The sequence below is a fragment of the Arachis stenosperma genome, chromosome 5 (assembly GCF_014773155.1).
Source record: "Arachis stenosperma cultivar V10309 chromosome 5, arast.V10309.gnm1.PFL2, whole genome shotgun sequence".
Taxonomy (NCBI): domain Eukaryota; kingdom Viridiplantae; phylum Streptophyta; class Magnoliopsida; order Fabales; family Fabaceae; genus Arachis; species Arachis stenosperma.
Genome location: NC_080381.1, coordinates 10,112,098 through 10,133,857, shown reverse-complemented (window position 1 = coordinate 10,133,857; position 21,760 = coordinate 10,112,098). Strand labels below are relative to the sequence as shown.

At 30.3% G+C, this 21,760-nt stretch overlaps 1 protein-coding gene and 2 pseudogenes across 1 annotated transcript; 1 reads left to right on the top strand and 2 right to left on the bottom strand.

The window, feature by feature from the left end:
* Positions 1-131: 131 nt before the first annotated feature.
* Positions 132-2,704, bottom strand: LOC130980393 (protein FAR1-RELATED SEQUENCE 5-like). The gene is made up of 2 exons (XM_057904080.1): positions 365-2,704; positions 132-278 (listed from the first exon to the last, which is right to left on the bottom strand). Exons 1-2 carry the CDS (start codon positions 2,702-2,704, stop codon positions 132-134), a joined length of 2,487 nt encoding a protein of 828 aa, XP_057760063.1.
* Positions 2,705-4,125: 1,421 nt separating this feature from the next.
* Positions 4,126-4,333, top strand: LOC130984544 (small nucleolar RNA U3; annotated as a pseudogene).
* A 179-nt stretch (positions 4,334-4,512) lies between these two features.
* LOC130983464 (U6 spliceosomal RNA) lies at positions 4,513-4,568 on the bottom strand (annotated as a pseudogene).
* Positions 4,569-21,760: the final 17,192 nt, after the last annotated feature.

The window sequence follows — 21,760 nt, the reverse complement described above, 5'->3', positions numbered from 1 at the left end:
TAGACGGTTCTGTACCTATTTGACATGCAGACAACATTCGGCGTGCGGCTAGAACCTACCGGAGAACGTCAAAGGCTTCGACAAACCTGCCGTTGCAACACACGGTGGTGACGACTGTAGGCCCCCTTTGCTCAATCGGCGAGAGACATGACTGGCCCGGACGTCTTGGCCCCAGCGAAGTCGCTGTTAGCAAAACCGGCCTGCGTGTCACTATCGGAGCATTGGAACGAAGGAATCTCCGCGGTCGCATACAGATCGCCGGATAGGTTATCATAGACCTAACACCAATGTAAAAAACAAACGATTAGATCCATTTAACAGACCAGAAAACTTAACTACATCGTCTATAGAGCGACCAACCCACCATGTCAGTGTCCATCGAATCCATGTCTTCTGCAACTGAGCTGGATGGTTCCATTGTGCGACGCTCCGGACACGTCGTCCTGTTGTGTCCCACCTCCCGGCACAAACGACATCGCTGGGTCTTCTTTCCACCGTGACCACCGTTACCCTTTGTATTGCGCCTAGGTGGATTTCGCGCCGGGGGTCTCCCGCCCTCAGTAGGTGGCCCCTCGTGTTGAAAACTGCTGTTCCCTGCATCTTCGTTCTCGAAGTGCTTCAGCATCAGCACAGCTATGTCTCTTGCAAACTGGAACTTCTCGGTGCTGTGACATGCAATCTTGCACACTTTCCGGTACCAATCCATCAGGCACCAGTGTTGCGTCAGTTGTACAGAATCCCAAATCACGCCCATCGACTCCACCGCCACAAGTTTTGCATCCTTGGTCCATCTCGGTAATATCAGAGACCTCGGGATCCCATGAACATTGTTAAGAACAAGCACCGCAATTATATGTTCGCAGGGGACCCCGAAACATTCCATTCTCATGCACGTGCATCGGACCTCCCTCGTATCAGACGTTGCAACAACACGCCACTCCTTCCCCGGAGTGCCGTATCGAGAGACGGTGTGAATAAAATAGGAAACGTTGTTTTCAGAGTCAACCACCCTCATTGCACAGGCCCTGTCAAGAATGGGAACAAACAAATAGAATATCGCACGAGTGTAGTTGTCGGCTGCACTCCGCTCCAGCTGTTTCAGGTTGGTGGTCATAACAGGGTCACCCTTTGCGCACTCGAAATCAGCCTCCACCTCCTTTGCGCGGACGAACATCAAGCATCGATGGAAATGACGTAAAAACTCAGTGTAGCTGTATCGAGACTTAACATACCGTGATATCACAGCGTGCAAGCCCTCGCACCTTGATGTTGTTCGAAATCCGGCAAAGAACTTTCCCCGTATGTGTACTGTGGCCCAGCTGTGCCTTCTCTCGTACATGTCCTGTACCCATCTTTTATCGGCCACTCCAAATTTCTCAACCATCTCAAACCACTTTCTCTGAAATGTTCGGACCTCGTAGTCGCCGAGCATGCAATCCCTAAACATCCTGGTGAATTTGGGCTTTCCAATGTTGCTCGTGGCGTTTCGGAGTAGATGCCAAGCGCAGAGTCGATGGTGAGCCTCCGGAAAAACTTGCTCGATCGCAGACTTCATTTGCCTGTCACCGTCGGTTATTATGGACACGGGAGCCTTCCCTTTCATTGAAGTTTGCAACTGCTGAAGCAGCCAGACATATGTCTCTTCTTTCTCGTCTGCCACCAATGCAGCGGCAAAGACAACGGTTTGGTTGTGGTGATTCACACCGGAGAATACTACGAGAGGTGAAAGGTAAACGTTTTTCTTGTAAGTTGCATCAAACGCAACCACGTCTCCAAACACCTGGTAATCAATTTGGCTGGTGCCGTCACACCAAAACAAGTGTTGCAGCACGCCCTCACCGTCAACGACTTTCTTGTAGTACAGTGCTGGATCATTTGCCTTGCACTCTCGGAGATACCTCAAGCACGATTCCGCATCTACGCCACCCTCCCTTCGTTGCTTCGCATTTACATTGTGCATGTCCCTTGTTGTGTACGGGACATTATGATACCCGCCGGCCAGGCTCGCCATAAAACCGTGGATTCGGGAGACGCCAATGCCCCCTTTGCGCATGTCGTTCATCTGCTGGATGTCCGCTTCGCTCATCCTCCGATGGCCCGGGAGCATGGAAGAAAATCGCAACTCAAGAACGTGGTGGTTATGCGCGTCTGAAAAGAACGCAACGTGCCAACGTCCTGATTCATCGTCCATGCGGAGTAACATCCTCGCAGGGCATCCACACCGTGTCTCGGCCCTCGGCCTCTTTTGCCGGTTAGGCATCGAGTAGAACTTCGGGGATCGGAACCCTTGTCGGTGGCACACGAACTCCTGCCGTATCCTTACTTCGCCGCGTTTTTCGCTTCTGGAACGTCTCGCGCCGAATCCATGGTGCTTTGCATATTGCTGATAGAACTCAAATGCAAGGTCAACATCTGCGAAATTAAACCGGAGAACATCCTCCGCGCTCAAGTTCAAAAAATCAATCCAACCAATGGACTCGCCGGAATCAACGGCGTAAAATTCGTCTTCCGCATAATTCTCAGACATTCCTCCGGCGCCATCCAAACCGTCTTCCAATTCGACCGCATCCCCATTGTCGACATCGGCCTCTGCATGACGGTCGTGTTCTGTATCGTCTTCCTGAAAGTCGTTCTCCTCCGACTCCATCCCTTCAGAGCGTTCGCCCTCAATCGATCCAACTCCGTGGTCTGCTCCGTCGGACATTTCTGCTTCATCGCCGACGCGCACGCCCCCAGTGGTATCTTCATCCTAGGCAACCCTGTGCCAAACAGCAACAATGCGGTAATTTTAGCGAAACACGCAAAATTGGGGGATGTACTTCAAAGACAATTGCAGACCTATGACGAAGAAAAAGGGGGATATTTGTAAATCTAGTGAAGGGTGATAATACAACAGGTACCTTCTTTCCATTGATGGAGACGGCGAAGCCATCTACTGCCGAAGCCAACCGACAATGCAGATCAGGTACCGTGGTCGTCAGATGTGAGGCTATTTGTCGGGGGGGAAGAAGAAGTTAGCTGAGTTGGGAGGTTTCAGTCGTTCACGGTGGTGGAGATAGGAAGGGACGGTGCGATTGCGACGGAGGAGAAGGGGAGGAAGAGGGTGCGATTGCGATGGAGGTAAAGGGGAGGAAGAGGGTGTAGTTGCGACGGAGGGGAAGAGGAGGAAGAGGGTGCGATTGCGACGGAGTGAAAGGGGAGGAGAAACGAAGGAATACGGCGGCAGTAATAGTTGACTAATTCTAACAATTAAATTAAGTGTATTCATTTTAAAAAACTAAAAAGTGACCCCTATAGTGTATATAAATTTGCGAAAAAAACCCACCAAAAGCATGCATTTTAATTCTGGTCTCACCTGGCTGACCGGTGCGCCAAACAATAAAATAGCGTTTCAGTGCGCTATCTTACCCTGCGTATCGAATCCGTCCCCGTTGTTTAACTGGGATAAGCTCCAATGAACAAACTATGCACACAGGGTATGAATAAGTAAAATGTCGTGGATCTGGATGAGAATTAAAACTGAAAACTAATTAAAGCTTAACTCGATAGCATTTAGCCAGTTTAATCTTCTTGCTCATAATGTAAACTGCCAATTTCCTTGTCCACAATTTATGCTTGTTTATCCTGTGTCATAAACTCTTTTGACTTGTTCTTCACACAAGGTTTTGCTCATTCCAAGTCGCTTTCAGCCATTTGATGATTTGAAACTTGCATTGATATATATCCCTTTACTCAAGTTGAGCTATGGACAAATGACAGATCAGGTTTAATAACAAGAAGCACTTTGGAAGAGCTAAAGAGGCAACATAACTTACCAATGCTGTTCCCTAACCATACTTCTCTGTGCCCAAGTCATATGAGACTTGAGAACTAAACACATTTACATATCAGACATAGTGTTAGAGAGAAGCATCAGCAGGGTTCAACACACATTTTTAATTTGGGCCTGCATTTTAATCAGGCAACAAACAGCAGATTACGGAGAAACAAAATCTTGCCTTGCCTGTATCTAATTTGGTTAAATTTTAAGATTTTCTGAATTTCAAAAGGGTAAGCTTAGCCTTACATCGTCAGCATTCACAAAACAGACGCAGGTTTTATAGCTAAACACACAACTAATAGGCCACGACCTTACTTGAACAGGATCTGTTCTATATGTTCGTACATCTGTATCCTTGAGTTCTAAGAAGACAGGAACCAAAGTCTGGTGGATGAACAATGACTGTGAAATCAGAGCGTGATTAATAGTTCAGATGCATGCCAGCTGAACGGTGGAGGATCGTTCTTGCCACGACCTTATGGTCAAGATGGTCTCATGGTGTTCTGACAGGCCCAAAAATTTTTCTTTTATATTTTTTCGCCAAAGCAGAGTCGTCCAATAATTCTGCCATCCATTGACAATAAGTGTAGAGCCACATCCATTGACAATAAAGTGTAGAGCCAGGTAAAAAATTAAAAATAAAAGCAGATGTCGTTACATACTGCCATGGAAACTTTGCGCAATGAGAACAAGGGCATGCTAATCTTCTCTGTATCATTCCAATTTTATCGGATGTCCCCGAAGGGACAAGCCTTTGCATTTGCCTCTGATATATAAATTATTGGTTTCTCAAAACTCGGGCGATGTGAGACTTGTTTGCCATTGAGAGCAGCTGAAGAATATCAACAAGTTCTCAATCTTGCTTTATGGAAAATGAAGGAGGGGATACAACTAGTTGTGTGGTTTCTGTGTTCATTTCGGTGGTTCTGCCTTGTTGGTGGTTGCATGCATAGCCATTTCAGGTTATCCTTCTTTTATTCCTACTGCTCTTAATTTTTTACGAATGAACAAGATAAATTAGTAACTAGTAAATAGAATGAAAAGGCTATAATCAACAGAAATTGCCCTCCCACAACCAACATAAACAACTTTAAATTACCCTATAAATGTAATCAAACCTAAAATTTTTCATATAATAAAATAATCAATTATTTACGAATGTACACTACTGCCAATGTGTCTCACAAAAACAATTAAAATCTAATTCATGCTATAAGGTGCTTAATTTATTGTAATTATATCATAAATTAAAAGCGTTTTAACTAAGTGATTTAATTAATTAATTAATTTTTTAAAAAATACTAATTAGAATTGAAAAGAAATTTTATTATTGTTATTAACAATATTATAAGCATAAAATACGTATACGTGTGTATATCTGCATTAAGAGATTGAATTTCTTTTCTCTTTTTATTTTATTTTTTATTTGAATTATATTATTTTATTTTTTGTAGAATAAAAAAATAAAAAAAAATAGAAAATGAGAGAAAAAAGAGAAAAAGATAAAGATGAAAAATGAGAGTGAGAGTTTGTTAACTTTAAAAAAGAATATTTTAATTATAATAAAAAAATATTGGATGACATATTTTAATTTGTCAAATTATTAATATAAAATATAAATTATATATAGAGTAAAAATGATAGAGATAAATAGAAAAATAGAGAGAGGTAGATGAGAGAATTTAGGAAAGGAATTTATTAATTTTAGAAAAAAATATTTTTGCTCAATTTTAATGAGTGTCATGTGACACATTTGATTATTAAATTAGATAGTAATATATGATACATAATATAAGTATATTTCAAATTCAAACTTGATATTTCAATTTTAATTTTAATGCAATTAAAGAATGTCATGTTGTACATTTTGATTGTCAAATTAGTAATTAGTCATTGATATTAATATTAATAATGATATATAAAATAGATAGAGTGGTTGAAAGAATGAGAGAGATAGAGAAAAGAAGATGGAGGAGGGGAGAATTCTTTAATTTTGGAAGAAAATATTTGATTTCAACTGTAATGGGGGAGTGACATGTGGCACATTTTAATTGTAAAATTAATAAGGAGGAGAGGAGAATTTCTTAATTTTAGAAAAAAAGATTTGATTCTAATTGCAATAAAAAGTGACGTATGGCACATTTTGATTGTAAAATTAGAATATATAATAGATAATAGATAAAGTTTATTTCTTTTAAATATATGATAGTATAAAAATATAAATCTAAAACGCATAATATTTTGGTATTAAATATAGGCAAATTCTGTTGTGCCTATAATTTTGGTGTCGAAATTGCCGAACTTGTCTTTTATGATAAGTTTTAAATATTAAAAATTTATTTACTTTTATATTTTTTAATTTAAATATTTACTTTTATCTCTTTTTAGTAAGTTAGGCAATTGTATATAGGCACTATAGCATGCACCTTAAATATATGGTGTTTGCTACGGTACGATGATAAATTTATACATACCGATACATTTAAAATATGGATAAATAATAACAAGCCACGTGAAATTTATTTTCCACATCAACATTTAATTTTTATTTTTTTAAATATATATTATATCATTACTTTTACTAATACACCCATTTAATTAAATAAAAATAAAAAAATATTTTTTATTTAATTTTATAAAAAGTCTTAAACATCTTTCTTTTATTTGATTAGACAAAAATATCCTTTTAAATTAACAAAATTTTAAAATTCAATTAATCCTAATTTTATAATTTTTAAATAATTTAAACAACAAAACAAAAATATATTAAAAAACAAAAAATCAAAATTTCTTCATCTTCTCCAATTTCTCTAATCATTCGTGCCCCCTCTAAGCAAAACATATCAAAGAAACAAAAAATCAATCGTTCTTCATCTTCTCCAATTACCCTCTGAAATAAAACAGTAAAAATCTCAAACCAAAACCCTAGGTTCTTTGTATTAATATTAGCCAGCACCCTTCTTGGCCCTCCTAATCCCAACACAAAGGTCACCATTTTGGGCTCGGAGGAAAACAATAGAGTCACCGGCAACAAGCTTCTTGTGGTTAACGAAATTGTTCCAACCAGTAGTCAAAAGGTGCCTCCTTGGCGTGCCTCTATAAATGTGTCTGAACTTCCAACACTGTCCATGCACGTCTTTTGCGATTATGGTTTGAACCGGAGACTCTGCGGAATAATCAAGCCTTGGAAAAATGGTTACGGCGCAGTAACGAGACACAGAGAAACCGCCGCCGTTGTTGGCATCGGATTGTGTTAGTCTTTGCAAAAGAAGCAGGCTTTTCACCATTATTATTATTATTGTTGTCCAAGAAACTATTACGGCAGCGGTGAAGAATCTAGGATTTTGGTTTAGGATTTTCAGTGTTTTGCTTTAGAGGAGTAATTGGAGAAGATGAAGAACGATTAATTTTTTGTTTTTTTTATATGTTTTGCTTAAAGGGGCACAAATAATTAGAGAAATTTGAGAAGATGAAAAAATTTTGATTTTTTGTTTTTTTAATATATTCTTGTTTTGTTGTTTAAATTATTTGAAACTATAAAATTAGGATTAATTAAATTCTAAAATTTTGTTAATTTAAAAAGATATTTTTGTCTAATCATATAAAAAAAGATGTTTAAGACTTTTTATAAAATTAAATAAAAAATATTTTTTATTTTTATTTAATTAAAAGAGTGTATTAGTAAAAATGGTGATATAATATATATTTAAAAAAATAAAAATTAAATGTTGATGTGGAAAATAAATTTTATGTACCTTGTTATTATTTGTCCATATTTTAAACGTATCGGTACGTATGAATTTATTATCATACCGTAACAAACACCTAAATATATTGCTGTAGTACGTTTTGATGTTAGTCTTCACACGTCCATCTTTTCGGTGTTAAGTAAAAAGAATTATATATCTTATTTATTATTTATTATGTATTACTAATTTTATAATTAAAATATATTATATATTTTTTTATTATAATTAAAATTAATTTTTTTTTAAATTAAGAGTTTTTTCCTCCTCTTCTCTTCAGTTGATTATTTTTCTATTATTTTCTCATTCTTTTACTCATTTTATCTTTATTTTTTATATATCATTATTAATAACTAATTATAAATTTTATAATAAAAATATACAACATGACATTCTCTAATTATAATTAAAATTAAAATTAAAATTAACATTAACATTAAAATATAATTATATTATATTATTAATTTAACAAACAAAATATAATGTATTACATAACATTTTCTTATTAATATTAAGATAAAATATTTTTTTTAAAATTAATAAATTCTATTCTTCCATCTTCTTATCTACATCTATTTTCTTTTCTATTTCTCTTTACTCTTTTCACTCTATACATAACTTATAATTTATATTTTATATTATTAATTTGACAAACTAAAATATATCATGAGATATTTTTTATTACAATTAAAATAAAATATTTTTCTCTAAAATTAACAAATTTCATCTCTCCTTTTTCTTCTTTATCTTCTTCTCTCTTTTTTCTCTCATTTTCTATCTCTATATCTTTCTATTCTATAAAAAATAAAATTAATAAAATAATATAATTAAAAAATTCAATAATATTATTCACAAAAAAATATATTATTGTTATTATTATTATTATCATTATATACATATTTTTTAGTTTTTTAATTTTATTTTAAATTTTTATCGCTTATCTTTCTAATATATTTTTACTTCTATTCCTTCAAATATTTATTACATATAATTTGGAGAAAATACTAAATTGTAATTAATAATTAGAATCAAAATTCAATTATTTTTAAAAAATAATTTTTAGTTAATTTTATAACTATCAATATAAAATTTTTAATACTAATATCTAACTCTCTCTCTATATATATAGAGAAAGAAAAAATATATTATTTTTAAATAACAAGCATAAAATTTAGTTATTTTTATTTGTATAATAGACTTAATATCTAATTAGGATGTAAAAAAATACACATTAAAATTTTTTAAGTTTTAGATAGTGAATCTAAAAATTAATTATTAGTAAAAATTAAATTTTTTCATATGAAAATAATAACTAAAAAGTTTATTATTTAATTTTTTGTCTACGAAGACCTTGGTCTTCTTAACTGACAGAGACCTTTGTCCCATACAAATTTTTTGTAAAAGTAGTTTGATTCTATAAATTTTTTTACCATAATCTATGATGTCAAGATAAAATTGACATAATTTCAAAATATTTATATTCTCATAGTGTTATTACGAGCAAAAACACTAGTATATATTACTAACTTTACAATCAAAATATGTCACATGTCACTTTTTTATTGCAATTGAAATCAAAATATTTTCCACCAAAATTAAAGAATTCTCCCCTTCTTTCCTAAATTTACAACAAAAATATGTCACATATTACTCCATCATTGTAATTGAAATCAAATCTATCTTTCCTTTCAAAATTTAAAAATTCTTCCCTCCTCTCAACTAATTTTACAACCAAAATATGTTACATATCACTCTCTCCTTACAATTGAAATCAAATCTTTCTTTCTAAAATTAAAAAGTTCTCCCATCTTCCCTCTTCCTTTCTCTATCTCTCTCATTCTTTCAACCACTCTATCTCTTTTATATATCATTATCAATGACTAATTACGAATTTGATAATCAAAATGTACAACATGATATTCTTTAATTTCATTAAAATTAAAATATTAAAATAAAATTAAAATATACATATATTATGTATCATATATTACTATCTAATTTAATAACCAAATGTATTACATGATACTCTCTTATTAAAATTGAGAAAAAATATTTTCTTTCAAAATTAATACTCCCTTCCTAAATTCTCTCATTTACCTATTTTCATTTTTCTATTTCTCTCAATCATCTTCACTTTATATATAATTTATTTTATATTAGTAATTTGACAAATGTAAATATATCATCCAATTTTTTTTATTACAATTAAAATAAATTTTTTTCTTCTAAAATTAATAAATTCTCATTCTCATTCTTCATCTTTATGCTTCTTTTTCTTTTTTTCTTATTCTCTATTTTTTCTACCTTTCTGTTATACAGAAAACAAAATTAACAAAATAATAAATTCAAATAAAAAATATTATTATTATATACATATTTTTTAATTTTAAATTTTCATCACTTCTTTTTTTAATTTATATTTTATTTTTTTAAAAATATTTATTATATATAATTTGGAGAGAATACTAATGTTATAATTAAAAAGTTAGAATCAAGATTCAATTGTTTAAAAAAATAATTTTTTAGTTAATTTTATAACTATCAATATAATTTTTTTATACTAATATCTAATTATACTTTTATATACATAGATAAAAAAATATTATTTTTAAATAACAAGTATAAAAATTAAATATCTCTATTTGTGCAATAGATTTAATGTCTAATTAAATGTAAAAATATACATGTTATATTATTTCAAATTTTAGATAACGAATGTTAAACTTAATTATTAATAAAAAATTAGACTTTTCATATAAAAATAATAAATAAAAAATTTATTATTTGATTTTTTATCTACAGAGATTTTAGTCTTCTTAATCGGAAATTTTTGTTAATCTACAATATTTTTTTTGTAAAAATAATTTGATTTTATAAAATTTTTTGTCATGTATAATTTATACTATCAGTACAAAATAAACCATAATTTTAAAAAATTATATTTCCATAATATTATTATGATAAAAATACTAGTTAATGATCAAATTTGTTGCCAATTAATAATTAATTATATTGAGATTTATAAGAAAATTAATGATTTTATATCATATCATTTTAATAACTATGTTCCTATATCTCCAGAATATTATATAGTGTTTTATTTATAACTCATCATAAGTTCTTATAGCTCATCATGAGTGCCTCTTCTAGTCTTTTGTCTTTTTCTTTTTTTTTTATTAAATTATTTTGCACATAATAATATATCTTTGCTTTTTATTAATTTTTTTTATCAAACAATCGATATTTTTATTCCTTTATATACATAATGATTGTTTTTAATCAAATTCGATTTTTCTTTTCATTTGGTCTTGTAGTACAATTATCTTTTGTTTAGGTTTAATTATTCGGTCGATTTCTATAATTTCACCAAATTTTAATTAGGTTCTTATATTATATCAGATTTTGTAACTAAATTTCTATTGTAATAAAAGCGTTGAAATTAACAAAATATTTTGTTAAATTATATCAAATATTTAATTAAGTGTTAGATATATTTGTTTGTTTAACAGAATATTCCATTAATTCTAACATTTTTAATACGAAAGAGAGACTTAATTATAAAATCTGATATGATTACAAATTCAATAAAAAAAATCTAATTAAAAGTTCAATAAAATTACAAAAATCAATAAAATAATTAAACTGTTAATTTATAATCCATTATATCCATGAAATTCTATATTAAAGTGATACATCTAGGAGATTGAAGATGCGAATTATATAATTCATAAAATGTATACAACGTTTTAAATGTGGTATTTTCGTCTATTAAACTTATATCAAATATTTGTTACTATTTTTCAATAATATATCATATTTTTTAACTACTCAAATATATTATTATTATTATTATTATTATTATTATTATTATTATTATTATTATCTGAAAAAGAGATTACTCAAAATTGTATTACAGTAAAAAAATTTTAAAAATTTCATAGAGTTGATATTGATAGGTAAAAAATATTAAAGAGAAAAAGGTAAAGAGAAAGTTCTGGATATAAGAGTTTGTGTATTATGTTGTTTAACTAATTACAATTATGAACTTAATGTATTTATATACATTTTTCATTAACTATGATTGATTACTAGTTATACATGTTATTAGTAGCTAATTACAAGTTATCTATATTTTACTTTTTTTATTTTTCTCTCAAATTTAGAGTGCTGAAATTTTACAACTTAAGTTTGTTACGAAACTCCAGAAATTTGGTAAAAGAGACAACTTTGATCATAATATTTTTGCCATCTGAGCATCATTAGGGATGTGAGTGATTTGCAGTCTTTTTTTTGTAATATGATCTTTCAAAAAATAAAGATTAAACTCAAAGTATTTAGACTGTAAATGTTATACTAAATTGACTGCCATGAGCATTGCTCATTGATTATCACAGTATAGCATATAGAAACAGGCAGTGTAATGTGAATCTCAAACAAAAACTTTTTAATAGCAAGTATTTCAGTGGCTAAGTTGCATACCTTTCTGTACTCAGCCTCTGTACTGCTATGAGAGACTGAGATTTGCTTCCTAGAGGACTAAGAAAATAAGTTTGATCTGAAGTAAACACAAAAATTAGAGACGAATTTTCGATTTTCAATGTCCGAGACCCAATCTGAGTTAGTGTAGCCGGCAAGCTTGAAAGAAGGTGCTGGTTGAAAATGCAAGCCCAAAGTAACTGACCCTTAAAGATACCGAATAATACGCTTTACAGCTTTTCAATGTGGCACTCGAGACTGCTGCATGAACTAACAAATCTTATTAACTAGATAAGCTAATTTAAGTCTGGTCACAGTAAAGTACTGGAGGCTTCCCACAATAGAACGATAGAGACTTGTGTTCTCAAAGAGTTTACCATCAGTGAATGTTAACTTCAAATTAGATGTCATAAGTGTGAAAAGTGGATTGCAATTTTTTAAACTAACTTTCTTTAGAACATCCAAAATATATTTGGATTGGATAAGTAAAAGGCCATTGCTAATCAGTCTAACTTCAACCCCAAAAAAAAATGCAAATCACCCATGTCTTTAAGAGAAAAACTAGCATTAAAATGCTGAATAAGAATAGAAATAGTAGTTACTGATGTCTCTGTGACAATAATATCATCCACATAGAGTAGAATGAAGTTGGTACCTGAAGATGTAGTCCTGTAAAAAAGAGAGACATCGGACTTTGTTGCGGTAAAACCAAGCTTTTATAATTCACTTGTCAACCTTTTAAACCATACCTATGGCGCTTGCTTTAAGTTATAGAGAGTGTGGGTCATCTTGCACACTAATTTAGAATTACCGACTTTATAACCATAGGGCTACTGTATATAAACTTCACAAAGCTCTCCATTAAAAAAAGCATTATTAACGTCTAACTATTTGATAGGCCAATCATGAGTAAGTGCAATAGTGAGCAAAATCCTTATAGTGGTAGGACAAATAATAGAGTTAAAGGTCTCTTTAAAATCAATACCTTGAGCTATGAGTTGTGTCTTGTATTTATTTATAGAGCCATCCGAGTGATATTTTACACGAAACACCCACTTATTACCAATGGATTTTTAGTTTACAACCAACTCAACAATATCTCAAGTATGATTTTTCGTTAAGACAACATATTCTTTATCCATGACTTGCTTCTAATGAAATATGAAAAGGGCTTTTTTTGCTATTTTTGGTTCAAACTGCTTGAGTTTAGCTGGAAATAATGTGAACCTGAATTTATCACTTTTAATTCTCATGACCATAAAATAAGTGTTTAAAGTAAGACAAAGTCGAGACCAAGAAAAAAGAGGAAATAACAAACTCATGAAGAAATAGCAAGAGATTTTATTTTGTTGATATTTTGATAAATATATTTTGATTTATGGATATTTTTCTGGTTTTGTTACAAGTTTATATTCTATCCATGAATATAATCACTCCTAAAATAATTAGAAATCCAAAAAACAAAACTTGATAATATTTCAGAAAATTTTATGTGATTTCATAAATAAAAATCCAAATTCTGCGTTTCTTTTTTTTTTCTTAACTTGGCGGCGGTTTTAAATCGCCAAAAAGTCTAAAAAATATGACACTCGTATTAGAGATTGTGGCGGTTCGCAACTGCCTGTAAATATGTATACAACCAGTCCTATACTGCGAAGATTTTAATAGAGCAAAATTAATTCGAACTTACAAAAACTGAGTTGATTCGCGGCGGTTTTAGAACTGCTGATGAACAAGATAACAATCGTGGCAAACAAGTTTTGCGGCGATTTTTTAAACAACTGCTGCCAAATAAGTATTTAGCGACGGTTATACCAGCAGTTGCTGAAAATTGCTGCTGAACTCACTCCCAGCGCTCATAACTAGGACGGTCTCTGTAGCCGTCGATAACATATTTTGCGGCGGTTTAAAATCGAGGCTAAAAGGAGAAAAAAGTGCCGCTAAGCTCCGCCTCCGCTGTAGTGGTTAATCAATCTTTTCTTAATGAAAATATTTTGGTGATCACTAATAACTTTATTCACGATAAAGTACATTTTATAAATTAATTAGCATCTCAGAAATAATTTTGTAACAAACTTTACTCTAGCTAATATATTATATTTGAATCATCTTAGACGATCTATTCATTTTAAGTATTAATAAAGATGGCAAAGCATGTGCATCATCTCTTGATATCCTGTTCTATTAAAGTAAAGTAGACTTAAAATGTTAGCCTACTTTATTTTATGGCGAGTCCTAATTTTTTTTTTAAATTGATAAAACTAATTAAAATAAATTTAAAAATAATAATTAAAAAATTAAATATAAATAAAAAATAATTAAATTATAATGTAATTTTTTATTTTTTAATTTTAATATAATTGTTATAATAATATTCATTAATAAAATTATCTTTATTTAAAAATAAATCAGATTGAGTATATATATGAGAATGTAAAATAAAATAAATAAAAAAAAGTGAAGGAAGTAGATTTAAAAATTATATAATTATTAAATTTTTGTAAAATTGTAAACAAAATTCAATTTAAAAACTTATTCACAGAAATTACTCTTTTACAAACGTGTTTGTATAGATTAAGTAATGGCTTGAATTTCGTCAAAACGGCTCTTGATTTGTTATATACATACGAGTTGAATGAATGGGGTTGAAGGGAAATTTTGAGAAATGAAACTTTCAGTTTCAGTGGTGTGAAAGTAGGTATAAGACTCCCCGTATAAGCTATTGAAACTTGAAATTAAAGTTGAAACGGAACCTTCCCAGATATTGACTCACCAAATGATGGACGGTTTATGCGGTGAAGGCCGCAAAGCTTTGCCATTATTACTCATTCATTTTTTGTTTATTTATTTAGTATTTTTTATCTGTTTGACGGGTTGGCGTTACTCAATACTCATTACTAGCTACCTCACAAAATTCAAAGCACAATATATATTTTTTTCTCTTTTGACTATTCATACATAATACTAACATTGACTTCAATTAAAATGATATATTCGCATGCTTAAAATAAACAAAAGAAAGTGTTGTACAAGGAGAAAAACAAACAAATGGTTCTTTTTCTTTTCTTTTCTTTTTTTCTCTCTTTTTTTTTGGGTAAATGGAGAAAGAACAAAAGAAAACAAACACTACGCAACTATTTTTCTTTTCAGAAATAGTATTTAACCCTTTTTAAGTGTAAAGTTCCAAATATAATTATAAGAAGTGAGTTTATAACTTTATATTGCTAGAGTTAAAAATGAAAACGAAAGAAAAAGAAGCAATGAATCTAACCCTTTTTTTTTTCTTATCTATAGAAATTGATGGCAAGCACCACAATAAAATCCAAATTGAGTCAGTATTTTTGTCAAGAAATTGCATCATTTGAGGAGAGTACGAGAAGGCCCAAGTACATTCCAACTTGGTCCAGCCCAACAAAAATTCATAAAGTAAAAATCCACTAGGGCTCCCACAAATATAAATAAAGGATCCCATCCTATCCTAAACTAAAATAAAATAAAAATGTGAATAAACATCTAAATTAATCTGCAAAGAATTTTAGATGGGACGCACTACAGATTAATCTCTCAGATATTTTTAATCAAATTTTTAATAAATTTTATTGTAAGACAATTAAATTCTAACAATTATTATTATTGTTTCGAGGGCTACTTGAAATTAGATTGTTTTTTGAGCCTGTACCTGAGATCTAAGTTCCTGTAGGAGCAGCGTTCGACTTGTAGTGGAGCCTAGGTGCCGTTGTCTGAATTCTTCGTAAAAAGGTGGATATGGTTCCTGCAAGATATTTTGATATTTAAGTTAGCAAAGATTTTGAGTAGGTTTTTAGTAGATTAGACTTAAACATACTTGAGGGATATCAATATATTCATAGTAAAGAAGATAACCATCTTTTAGAGTAGTTCCATCTTTATAGATGAAAAATCATTTCTTGAAATTTGTTGAGATCTAACTTTTTAGATGAAGTAGAGATAGTAGGAGAAATTTAGAAAAGATAATTATTTAATATGATAAGTATGGATGAACTTTTTTTTCGCATCTGACCTCTTAAAAGATCGGGTGGAAGATGTCACTCTTGATGGACTTTTATCCTTAATAGACTGATTTTATTTTGGGTCAGGATATGAATAATTATAAGACAAATTTGTCATTTTTTAAAATAATAGAGGAACTGATCTATATAATAACAATAATTTTCAAAACTTTTAAAGAATAAACTTTTATCAGAGGAATTTAGATCTTCTAAAGTTTGAATTTCATTTTAGAGAGTAAAGTGTGATCTTTTACCTTCGAATAATTTTTCTTTCATATTTATTCTTATCTCACCTATAAAATTAATAGTAAAAAATTATACTTTATTCTTTAAAGTGAAATTTAAATTTTAAATGATCTAAATTGTTATTAGAGATTCAAGTATCTGACCTATAATTTTTTTAAAAACTAATTTGAGTATTTATTTTAAAATTTGTTTACCGCATTATGAACTAATTAGGAGGCATTTACTTTGTACGAGAGAGGTCAATGGAGGCATCTCATAATTAGGTTAACCCATGCTGATGAAGAAGCGATACCAAATAAGTTGAAGGGTTTGACATGTCCAACAAGATAGATAGATGTATAGCAGGTTCTTGTTGGTGTACTTGTAATGTTATAAACTTATAATGCAACTTGTTTAGTGTCAATCGAGGAGGTTGAACTTTGATGATGAACATGAGCCAGCCCCACATCGAAACCGCTACTTGCCCCTCACCTACTAGTCTACTACCATGACCCATCCCATGTTTTTGACCACTTCCATCTGCACCTTTCGGACTCTATTAGCTGGCTTTCCTTCGCATTCAAACCTTGTTAACCAATCATGCATTCCAATTATTTGTACTTCAATTTCTTTCTTTAAGCTCCCCTACAACCTTCAACTTCAATTCTGTACTGCCTCTGCAACATAAAAGTTAATCAACTTTACATATTCTATATCATTTACTAGTGATTCATGATAAGATACAATAATAATTTGGTACATTGAATGATGTCTATGTGCGAAGATAATTACAAATCTTTGACAAGACTTAAAAATTACTTAAAATTAAGGTTGTACATTTTTTAATTGTAGAAAAATTAAAATAAAAAATATTGTCAAAGAATTAAAATATAATATCAGTTTTTGCTATACTTTAAATATTATCAAAATTTCATAACCACACACATAATTCACCTAATAATTAACATCCATATACTCAACACAATTTAGTGAACGAGAGTTTGTTGGTGCTTTTTGTATGTAAGACTGTATTTATTTATAGACACGGACATGAGATTAAAATAGAAATACAAAGATATAAAATTATGTTTGACAGAAAATATATCGATAAAATTTAAAGTCAGTGATCCGTCACCTTATAACTCAGTCTTTATTATGCATTATGAGTTATAACAACTCGGCGTTAACTATCATTCATTCTTTTGCTTGTAACTGACACCTTCATTATCGACTTAATGACCATTATTTCTATCTTAATGACCAAACGGTCATAACATCAATTCTATTCATCAATTTTATACCTATAAAAAGAACCTTCTATATCTAATCTCAATAATACATTCTATATTCAATTATTCATAGAATTATTATAAACACAACATAACACATGATAACTTTCATTTCATGTCTTACATTCTATATTCATAGAATTATTATATACCTCTTAAACATTTACTGACTTAAGCGTCGGAGTGTCTTTTGCAGGTACCCATCCCTTTGTTCTCTCCTTACCGACGTATAACTCATCCCAACGAGAAGCTTGAAGACATTCATCGACGGACAAGCTATACACCGACCAAACTCAGCAAGAACAATTGGCGCCATTTGTGGGAACGAGTAAAATAATTCACACTCCCCTTAGATTCATAAAATTTGATTTAAATTCAAATTTTTGAACAAATCTTAACAATCTTTTTTAAGATTTTATTTAATACCTCTTATCAAAATATAATCTATCGTAACTTTTCATAAAGTATGTACTTTATACATTCAAATTGCTTTATTCTTACGTATCATAATATTTCACATCTCATAATCGATCAATAAACCAATCTGAGAACAAACTCGATTTTCAATCAATTTGAGCACAAACTCATTTATCAATTTTGCTTACTTTTTCAAAGTTCTCTATTTACACAAGTAAAATTATATATTTTATTCAATATACTTTTGTATTTATATTTTGTGTAACTAATATTTACTGATTTATTAGTTATATTCAAACCTCAATATATATTCTATACAATAATGACATGTAACAACCATGTCAATTGAATTTTTATTTCATTATGTACTATATTTTCATTTATACAATTAAATGACGGTAATGATGAGTTCAAATCTTAAAATTGAATTCCATCAAATATTAATTGTATATAACTGTTACACTATTCATTTTATGCTATTAAATTTTATTTTACTATTTGTTTAATGCAGAAAGTTATTAAACAAAAAATAGTTACAAACATGCAAATTTGTTACTTTTGTACAAGGAATATACCTCACATCTAAACAAAATTTATTATATTATTATATGACTGTTATCTTATTGCTTTATTATCAAATTAAAGCATGTCCTACAAAACAAAATTCAGATATTCACATTTGGCATGTATGACATTCATATATGTCGTCTTCTTCTCTACAATTATCAACTTTCAAGGTATATTTTTTTTTTACTTTGAACTATTTTACTTTTACAATATATATTATTCAATATATGTTGCGACTTTATACCTATTCATTTTCTCAATTTATCTTATTCATGTCAAACCTTCACTATAAATTGTAAATATTCAATAACTAATTGCTTTGAGCGAGAAATTTATCAATAAGTTGTTGTGGGCTGGAAAAATTTCCAAGACAATTAACCATTATATCCTCGGATCATACAATCGATTCCGTCAATGGATATCTATCTCTGAACTTTTCAGTTCATATACAATCAAATGCTAAAATTGTTCTTAAGCAGAAAAGTATCCCCCACACAACTATCTTGATTGAACGACTCTTATCACTCAATTATTTTTTGAATAAGTGCCGACATAATAACCCGACTAAACTTGGGGGCTCACCATATCATTATTCACTCATCTTTTAACCGAGTTATAACTCATTTTATTTTCTAAGCTTAGCCTAGATCATATGATCGGCGGACAAAGCTTAGGGGCTGTGATCCGTCACCTTATAACTCAGTCTTTATTATGCATTATGAGTTATAACTCGGCGTTAACTATCATTCATTCTTTTGCTTGTAACCGACACCTTCATTACCGACTTAATGACCATCATTTCTATCTTAATGACCAAACGGTCATAACATCAATTATATTCATCAATTTTATGCCTATAAAAAGAACCTTCTATATCTAATCTCAATAATACATTCTATATTCAATTATTCATAGAATTATTATAAACACAACATAACACATGATAACTTTCATTTCATGTCTTACATTCTATATTCATAGAATTATTATATACCTCTTAAACATTTACTGACTTGAGCGTCGGAGTGTCTTTTGCAGGTACCCACCCCCTTGTTCTCTCCTTACCGACGTATAACTCATCCCAACGAGAAGCTTGAAGACATTTATCGACGGACGAGCTATACACCGACCAAACTCAGCAAGAACAGTTAGTATCTAGATTCTAAAAATATTAAATTAGTATATTTTGTATTTATCATGACATAAATAACACAAAAATACAAACAAGAAACAAGGCTTTTTTTATTATTTTTATTAATTTTTTATAATTATATTTTTTATTATTATATATTTTTTTAAATTTTTTGAATAAAAAAATGAAAATAAATCAAAGATTCATAATTTATTTTAATTTATTATTAAACAAAATATAAGAATACTAATTTTTGTAATACTAATTTTTATATCTTTATCTTTTATACCTTATTTTTGGTATCTTATTTTATCATGTAAATATCAACTACTTGAATATATTATAATGCCACTAGAATGCTCTGTTTTCATTACAGAGGATTGGATTGGACTCCTTTAATTAACTTCAACTAGAATGACACAGTGTTTTTTCTCCCCCACATTTTCGGTTATGCAAATGCATGTTACTTCTAGGTCAATTTCAACTAGAATTAATCTCCAAATATGTAAACTCACTAATGGCTGTCTCTAAGATTGATCCTTTGCTTATTGCTCATACTTGCATCTCTGTTTGATATAAGAAATTAAGAATCACATCAAATAAGAATGTTGTACTGCATGGATAACTCTTATGTAGACTTAATTAAATATGAATGTTTCAATGTGACAGTAAGTTTGAACAATGTTAACTGTTTCTAAACCTCTAAATTTGACGATGCTGTAAAAATTCCAAGAAAATGTGAAGGGGCCAAAGATATTAGGTAGCATTAGTCTATTTCAAATTAAATTGGATTTGGCATGACGAATCACATCGCAACAGCTGTACATACATTATCTAGTTACTAAACTTGTCATATTAATTAGTGACAACCTAATGTGTGATTTACCAAACTCCGTGTGACCTCACTCACTCATCCCCCATTCTCGATGAGTCATATATAGCAGAATAATCATGGCCCATATAAACAGCCTATTCAGCCATAAAAGCCATAATCTTTGCACTCCATGCTGACTCATCACATTTGCCATTGTTATGTCATCAACCAAGTACAGACCTCAACGACGTTACAAAACAAATGAGACCGCTACTCATATCAAAATGTCTTTGTATGAAATTTATAGTTAAGATGTTAACATATATGATGTTAAAAAGAAAAGTATAGGTAGACAATAAAAATATTAAATAATGTGAATAATAAATATATCGGATGTTCACTAGGTGTACGAATAGTTATTCTAATATTAAGATTTATGTGAGTAACTTAGGGTGTAGTGTTTTTTTATTTTATTGAACCAATTTTAAAGCTCATTATATTCACACTGTTCACAAAAATTATTATCTACCTAACAAATAAGTAATTATGTGTGCACGTTATTTTGACGCGAGAAATGTGAATGTGCCTCATTTTGTATGTGCAATATTTACTTAGAAGTCAGAACTATATTAGCATAAGATGGAACAGAAACCACACTTAAAACTTAAAAGTGATGAATACATACAAAACAAAAAGTCATCTTATTGAATATTGATGCTGTTTACTCATCAGATCAGATCAGATCACTTACAAAGCTAAATATGAAATGCACATATATAACTGGAAATTTCTACTGTATGCACTTTGCACAAGTTTAATTCATCTCATTGCATTGGTTTATTTTATAAACTAAAGTGTTGGACCTATGTACAACATTCATTGCATGGCCATTCTGACTAGTTTTGTTTTTTATTATTTATAACCGTACCACCACAGGCTTGTTACAGCTGTAAACAATTTCCTCATAATATTAATGGTTTTGTTGGATAGTTAACTATTTTTTAATCAACAATCAGCCATACAGAATAGATACACAATTATTAAAAGAGACGAAAAATAAAAGTGAAAAAGTATTGAAAAAATAAGTTAGTTTTTCATCTTTTTCTAATATTAATATTGAGTCACTTTAAACCAATTTAGATTGGTCTAGTAATTAATTTACTAGTCTACTTATATAAATATCACAGATTTAATTTTATCTTATATATACAACAATCTAATCTATTGATTAACAAAAAATTTTTAA